General features: G+C 46.4%; 1 protein-coding gene across 2 annotated transcripts; it reads right to left on the reverse strand.

Annotated features, from left to right (window-relative positions):
• Window positions 1–566: 566 nt before the first annotated feature.
• On the reverse strand, window positions 567–7,143 carry LOC110211880 (uncharacterized). Of its 2 annotated transcripts, none has more exons than XM_020991441.2 (8): window positions 7,054–7,143; window positions 5,771–5,983; window positions 5,093–5,137; window positions 3,490–3,819; window positions 2,457–2,582; window positions 2,135–2,264; window positions 1,542–1,695; window positions 567–1,391 (listed from the first exon to the last, which is right to left on the reverse strand). In XM_020991441.2, exons 2-8 carry the CDS (start codon window positions 5,841–5,843, stop codon window positions 1,296–1,298), a joined length of 954 nt encoding a protein of 317 aa, XP_020847100.1. In that variant the 5' UTR covers window positions 5,844–5,983; window positions 7,054–7,143; the 3' UTR covers window positions 567–1,295. The 2 variants fall into 2 exon arrangements, with proteins under 2 accessions (XP_020847100.1, XP_020847098.1); XM_020991439.2 differs by having other exon boundaries at window positions 1,542–1,698.
• Window positions 7,144–8,014: the final 871 nt, after the last annotated feature.

Here is an 8,014-nt window from a genome sequence, read left to right on the forward strand (position 1 = left end):
GTGACATGTAACATATTACATGGAGGCAGAGCTTTAACTCTGACTGACTTAAGCAATTTGAAATAGACAATTTATATCCTTAGAGCAATCCTGACTCAGCATGTCTGTGTCACTCAAAAAAATATAGCCTCCATATGTTTTTAACATATAGCCTGAGAAAGGAAGTTTCTTAGTTGAATAGGTTGTCAATACAATAAGACAAGAGAAGTAACAAAGTGTCAATTGAAATTATAGTCCCAGGAATATCTGTGTTTCCCCTACATAACATATGTCCATAGGATGCCAAGATAAGAAAAGTCTCACTATTCAAGGTAGTGTCTGGGTCTAAGGTACCTTAGTGGTCATAAACAGAAGAATGTTGGTCAGTTTCATCTGGTCCTGTAATTGCTGACAGAGGAAGAGGGCATTTTGAATTCACTCAGAGAACAAACTTCTTGTGGTTGATTAGTTCAGGCTTTGGCCCTTATTGGGGTTCAAATGATCTTAAATGATTACCAATATTCACTCAAGATTACCAGCCTCCATTAATGTGTTGACTTTTTCTAGGCATGCAGAAACACAATCGGTTCAAAGGAAAGATATTTAATGAGAGTTAGGTAGATAGTGACTTTAAGTGCTCAGTTTGCAGCAGGCACTGGGCAAAGTGCTTAAGATACAAATAACAATATTAGTAGTAAAAACAGCTAACATTTAGTAGTGCTTTAAGGTTTGCAAAATGATTCACAGATATTATCTCATCTTCACAATGATCCAAGATAATCCCTAAGACTCATGATAAAAAATGCTATCTACCTCCACAGAAAGAACTGACGGCATCTGAATATAGGCCAAAGCAAACTGTATTTTAATTTTCTTTCCTCCTTTCTTTCTTCTTTATTTTTCTGGCTCAAGTTTTCTTCAACAAAATGATGGATATGGAAATATGTTTTACATGATAGCATATGCATAATCTATATCAGACTGCTTACTGTCTCAGAAAAGGGAAGGGAGGGAGGGAAGGATAGAATTTGGAATTCAAAATTAAAAAAATGAAATGTTAAAAATTTGTTTTTACATGTAATTGAGTGGAAAATATTATTTTAAAAAACAAATATCTCATTTTTTCCAACTCTGGGAGGTAGATGCTATTAACAATCCCACTTTACAAATGAGGAAACTGAGGCAAACTGAGGCTAAGTGACTTGCCCAGGGTCACAAGGTTATTAAGTGCTAAGGCAGAATTTGAATGGAGGTCTTCCAGACACCAGGGTCTATCGTGGCATTCACACTGCCCTCAGAGAGTTTACATGTGAATGTCAGAAGACAATATATGAAGAACAATTGGAACGAGGTAGAGGAAGTGTTCGGTGGCCTTCTGTAGAGCTGGTCGGAAATGGCCTGGAGCCCTGTTTCTGGATAAGAAGAAGTGAAAGCTCCTTATTAGAGATCAGCATTGAGAGGGTGGAGTTCTAGTGGGAGACGGGTGAATGAGGATAATGGGCTGAATGCCATCCAAGTGGTCAGTTAAGAGAGAAGTAAGGACACTTCCCCTAGAATTCTACCTGAGGCACAGTCTGCCGCCAGTATGCGCCATCAATGGAAAGTGTGGACACCTGCTGCTGCTGTCTGGGCTGTTCTCTGCTGCTTTCCTGTGGTGTGCAGACTGTGGCCAGCATCACTCCTTCATGGTCTTGTGTGGTTGTAGCTGGCAAGGCCCTACTGGACAGAAAGTTCTACATAAATGACCTTCATATTGTCAAACCATTAATCAAAAATCATGCACCTGTCAGAAAACCACGCTCTTTGCTTTAAAAGACCTCAAGGCTGCTGCTAGCCTTAAATACCCAGAATTTCTTTGGGCTTGCTGCTTCATTTATGATTGCTCAAGTATACCTTATCACTGTCCATTTAGAGGATACCCTTCCCGAAAAGCATCAAGCGCTCTCAGTATTGGGGCACCCTCAACTTTTTCAGCCCTAAATTTATGCAAATGAGTTAGAAGATGAAAAAATCAAAGGAATAGAACTAAGACGAAGAGGCAAGATCATCTTCTTCTCTCTGCCTACCCCTGACAGTCCTCATTCTTGTCTTTGCTATATCTACATCTCTATCTGTTTCTCTATATATATGAATGGCTAGCAAGGAGATGTCTTACTCCTGTGTCCTTGTCTGTGTTTCTTGATCTAAAAGGGAAGCCATCTGAACAATTGCATCTCCTTCCTCTAGACTTCTCTCCTCCATATCGTTTGGTACTGGTGGTATGTTTCTTCTTCTTCTGTAGATGCCTGGAGATGAGAAGAGAGGTGTCCAGGAGCAGGCTGGTCACATCCCTCCCATGAAGCTAGGCCTCTGATGAGAATACGCAAGGCTCAGGGCCCATCTCCTGCCTCCCTTCTCCAAAAAGTAAAACCAGTGCAATTCTCTGCCCCAGCTCCATTGCCCCAGCACAGTCATAATCTCTCTTGTCCTAGGGTTACCTTTTATTCTGTTAAGTAAACGCTGTGGTATTTTTCCAAAGAAAAAATATATTGCTAGCAGGACCACGCTGATCCCAGTGGCTAACCCAATCCATAGGTTCATGTGAGACTCGGAATTCACAGTCCCTAAAACAATAAGTCAGGATCATTCAGCATCAATGTGTTATTAAGAAGTGGGATAGAGGCTTAGAAAGGCAAATATGTGAAGAAAGCAAGGGGCAGTGGGAAGGAGAAGGGAATAGGAAAGGGGGACTAGCAGAGATTCTTCTCCTTATAGAACTTTTTGACATTTGGGCAAACAAGGACCAGGAAAGTGCAGGTGGGGAAGGATGGAAAGAAGGGTAATGAGAGAAAAGGGCCTACATAGTTTGAACAGAAGGCAGAGATACAGGGATGACCAGATAAGCTATGAATAAAACTGACAATAGGCAGTATCTGGAGTGTCTCTCTTCTAGAGTGACAGTATTTACTAAATTCCCTGAATTGTCCCCTATTTTCTCCCCTGAAAGCTTTCCTTTTCTCCCAGTGAGCACCAATCATCTTCCTCTAGTACACCTTTTTATCCCCAATATCACATCCCCTCTGTCTCATCAGAATGGGCACACCCAGAAGGAGACCTTGTCCCTGCTTCACCATTTCACGGGCACATTCAGCCTTCAGGGACTCCTCTTCAGTCCAGAGAAATTCCCAGGGGGAGGGCTGAGGAAGGACTGAGTGACTGAGTAGTTCAGTAACCTTTATGTAGTTCTCCAGGAAAGGCAGGTCTGTAATTCAGTCAGTCCTATTCATTCCTTTGGATTGGCTCATGGGTGTGTGACCTTGGGACAGGCCTTCTAGCCTCAGGTTTCTGTCCTCTACTTTCTGCTTATGTAAGGAAAAGGCCCCTAGTTCCATTTCTAAGGGGCAAAGTTGGAGGAGAAGACAGGTTTTGGAAAGGTCTGAAGGCGAGAGAGGAAGGGAAAGGAAGCTTTTAAAAGTGTACAAGTATGTGACAGCAGAGTAGGGTCCAAAAGGGGGCAAGTGGTTCATCTACCAAAGACAGTTAAATTGAACTTCTGAATATTTATGTTTCCTGAGACTGATGATGTGTGAATTTCATAACATCCACTGTCTTCAGAGGTCACATGCAATAATATCACAGACTTATCATCGGCGACAGACAGCCTCCCCTCATATTCCTTATGGGGAATGATCCTGCTTGAATTGTTCTCCCCTGGATAGATGGTGAGTAGGAGCAGATTCCTAGGTTCCAAATACAATCTAATCCTCTGGGTCTCATTTCCTACTTTTAGGTGTAACTGGAACAGAACATCATCTCCCTCGGTCTTGTTCAGAGAGGGCACCCCTTCTGAGATGCAGTTGCCTGTGACAAGGTGGAAACAAGACTCATAAGGGCACAGGAAAGGTGGTTCTTCACTTACCTGAGGGACTAAAAAATGCAGAAAGGTACTGAGGAAGGACCTGCTTGTACTACAGGCATCTCAGAGGCATTGTAAAATAAAAGTCCTTGTCTTTCTCTCCAATCTGACCCTTCTCTAGGCCTCCCTCCTTCTGTTGAGTGCCCCACCATGAACCCAGTCCTCCAGGTCAGGAGTCTTGGATTCAGCCTTGATATTCCCTCTCCTGCTGTCCATGGCTAATTGGTCACCAAGACTTGTGTCTTCTCCCACTTCAGCCTCTTTCCTATATACTCCATTCCTTCTGCTCACATGGCCACCCTTGGCTAGGCTCTCACCACCTCTCACTTGGACTATTGCCATAGCCTCTTAATTTATCTCCTTGCTTCTATTCTCTCTTCTTTCTCCAAACCATTCTCCCCTGAGCCAACAAAGTAATCAGGGCACAGTCTTGCCCATTCCCCTGGCTCCAAAACATAGCTGAGAGGCAAAAGAGTGGGGTTGGGATGGAGGGAGGGAGGTTTTGTTGCCTCCAACATGAGAAAACGAACAAGTTCTAATTCCACTTTATTTTTTGCCCAGGGTCACATAGCTAGTATCTGAAGTCATATCTGAACTCAGGATAATGAGTCTTCCTGATCTGAGGCCCAGCAGTCTGTGCACTATGTCATCACCTAGCTGCCTCATGTGAATGCTTACTTTCCTTCAAGTCTCAGCTCATGGGATGGGTGTTATGTGTATTAAAAAATGGAGTGGTGGGCAGCTAGGTGGCACAGTGGATAGAGCACCGGCCTTGAAATCAGGAGTTCAAAGCTGGCCTCAGACCAAACACTTGACACTTATTAGCTGTGTGACCCTGGGCAAGTCACTTAACCCCAAGTGCCTGAAAAAAAAAAGGAGTAGAATTGGAGTCAGTCTCCCTTTTCTTATTTCTTATTTCTAAAATGAGGCAAGTGAACGAGAACACCTAAAGTCCCTTCCATCTCCAGGTCTAGGATGCCAAGCACAAGCCCAGGACACTGTAGAGGAGTATTTCCTAGAGTGAGATGGGAGAACTCTGGGAAGTTAGGTGACTTCTTCAGGGTCACACAGCCAACATACCTCTAACTGGGTAGAGAGAGTCAGGAAGACCAGAGTTCAAATCTAGCTTTGGATACTTCCTGAGTGTCTGACCTGGCTAAGTCACTTAACCTCTATCGGCTTCTGTTTCCTCAACTGCAAAATGGACAGAACTCTTACCTGTATCGATGTAAGTACCTGTGACATTGGCAGTCATGCCTGGGCCTAAGAGAGGAAGAAATGAGACTTTACTTAGCAAGGATGGAAAAAAGGAAAGTAGGTTTGGAGAAAGGCCTAGATGGCCTTTCTTTTTCTCAAATGCAGTATGCCTAAGAGAAGGCTAACTACCAGCCCACTCTAGCTTTCTTCTCCCCTAAAGTTTACTATTTCTGTCAAAAACTTTTGCTCTTTCAACTTGGGCTCCACCTCCCATCTAATTGTTTTTCTCGCACTTTAAATTTCCTTATATTAACATAGATATGTATATAAGTATGTATGTGTATGTATATATGTATAACACACACATATTTTAAACCTGCATTCACAGACATACACTCCCATCTATCTATCTCCAATATGCCATTAGTACTGTTTTGGGGACACCCTAAACATACATACATTTATCTAAATTAATGGTATACGATATAATACACACACAGACATACATATCTTTATAGGTATTGTCCCTATCCCCTCCCTTTTCTTCTTGCTCCTCTCTCCCCCCTACAACTCCTGGGGCCTTGGCCCTCCCCCCTTTCCTTCTCCTCTTTCCCATCTCCAACCACCTCACCCCAACTTTGTGAACTCCAGCTGAGAGTCCCAGAGTATGGGTAGGACTAGTTGGGTGCAATCACTCACCTGTGACTTGACTGCAAGAATTCAGCAGAACCCAGGTAAAGAGAAATGGTGGCAGGCTCCATGTGTGACCCATGAACTCAAACACTGCTCTAGCTAGCGTGCTCAGTAAATGGTTCAAGCTTTTCCTGTGATGGCCTTCTATCTTGGTTTCAACTGGCCTTGCCAACTTGTGTGCCGGTCTAGGACAGGTACAGCTTTCTGCACTGGTGCTCCCTGCATTTGCAAAAAGATTTTACATGAATTCCCACTTATTCAGTCATACTCCAAACTAAATAGTGAATGCTATCTCCTCTGAGACCAGCCTGCTCTTTACATCCAACCCAGGAATCCACTAGGAGGCAGGGACATCTTATTAACTGTCCTGACAATGGGCTTTCCCTCTTCCTCCCTCCCCCTGGAACTCTTCCCCCTTTTCCCCAGAGACCTTGTTTCCAACCTCCCTCTTCCCCCCTGTTCATCTGCTCAGTTTGAGAACTCAGCCTTGGGCCTGAACCTTCAAGATGGGTGGGTGGATGAGTGAGAGCAAACTCACTTCATCCTCTATCTCTCTAGCTCCATCTAGGCAGCCCCCTGCTTCACATTCCAGCCACCAACCAGCACCTACCCTGGCATCTTGCCATCTCCCCCGTAGCCACACTAGTAACCCTCCTCCTTCCCTCCACCCCCATCCCAATTGCTAGAGGCATGGAATGGAGCACCCAGTCTGGAGTGAGGAGCACTAGAGTGTAAATCTTCAGATTTCCTCATTTGTGGAATACAGATCATAATAGCACCCAGCTCACAGGGTTGTTATACAGATCACATAAGAGGAACTCCTGTAAAGCCCTGGGAGGACTTCCCCGCCCCCTCCATCTTCTACCGAAGTTTCCTAGCAGTGCTCCGGGGTCCCCGGGGCCCCCAGGGCCCCCAGAATCCCAGACTCGCCGCTCAGAGTGGAAGGGCCGGCGGCCCGGAGGCGGGGAATCCCCCTCCACTTCTCTGGGGACCCTGCCCCGCTCTGCGGCGGGGGGCAGGTGTGACCGGGGGAAAGGAAAAAGCCCGCAGCCACCGATGCTCCCAGGTGGTCTCCCAACCGTCCTGGTCGAGCTCTCGCCACCGCCGCTTCCGCTAGGTAGCCGGGAGCCCGCGAGGGCCCCGGGGGTGCTTCTCCTGGGCTGCTCCGGCCACCCCCGGCCCGGCGGGCCACTGTCCTTAGTCCCCTGCGCCGGCCCTCCCCCCCCCCCCGCAGCAGACAGGATAGCCAGGTCCGCCTTCAGTCAGCTCCCCGGCCTGGGCCAACTCACTCACTGATCCCCATCCGCCTCGCCACCTCGCCTCGGACTAATCGCCGCTGAGCCGTCTTGCACCTAACTGGCAGGACAATTCCATTGAAACTTGCCTCAGCCACTAGCCCCGCCTGATGCCACTAGCCCCGGCCCCGCCCCCTCTACCCCTGGCCCCGTCCCTAGCCCTATCCCCGTCCCAGGGGCTAGCAAGATTCTGGGTTTTTACAGAGTACACGGCCTAGTGAGACTGAACGTCACCAAGCTGCACATCACGCCGGGTGCACCCTCCCTAACCCGGCTTGCAGGTCACAATTCCTGCCGGGCTAGGAACCAGCCCCTGGATGCCCAAACTCCTCCGCCCCCTTCTGTTCTCCACTTTCCTCCGCACCCCTCCCCCATCCCACTTCCGCTACTAGTGACATCAAAAGTTTTTCTAGAGTATACAGTGTAATGAGAGTGATGGCACTAAATCCGTCTTGCATTTCCCATGCCCGACAATTGGCGTGAGGGGAGAGACAGTGAGATAGAGACAGAAAAACAGAGGGAGAGGGAGAGGGAGAGAAAGAGAAGACAAAGACATGATCTGATTTTCCTCAACTCCAATATCCTGGCTGGATTTTGACAGTGATGGTGGGACATGGCCTTAGGATATGGTACTCAAGACACAGCTTTCTTAACTCCTCCAGGTTGGTGTCAAGTGGAGTTCATTCTGTCATACCTAGGCCTTGTTCACACCTAGTGCATAATTAAGATATATTCTCATCTGATAAATATAACAGGGCTTAGCATCTTCACACTATTTTAAATGAAGCTGGATGGTTTGATTGATTTGGGGTCCCACCCCAAAATTACTCTCACCGTAACTGAGTAGTGAGCCAGTAGAGGCAGCTAGGTAGCACAGCCAATAGAGTGCCAGGCCTGAAGTCAGGAAGATTCATCTTTCTGAGCTCAGATCTGGTCTTGAACACTTACTAGCTGT

The sequence above is a fragment of the Phascolarctos cinereus genome, unplaced genomic scaffold (genome assembly GCF_003287225.1).
Source record: "Phascolarctos cinereus isolate Bilbo 61053 unplaced genomic scaffold, phaCin_HiC Scaffold_5;HRSCAF=322, whole genome shotgun sequence".
Lineage (NCBI taxonomy): Eukaryota > Metazoa > Chordata > Mammalia > Diprotodontia > Phascolarctidae > Phascolarctos > Phascolarctos cinereus.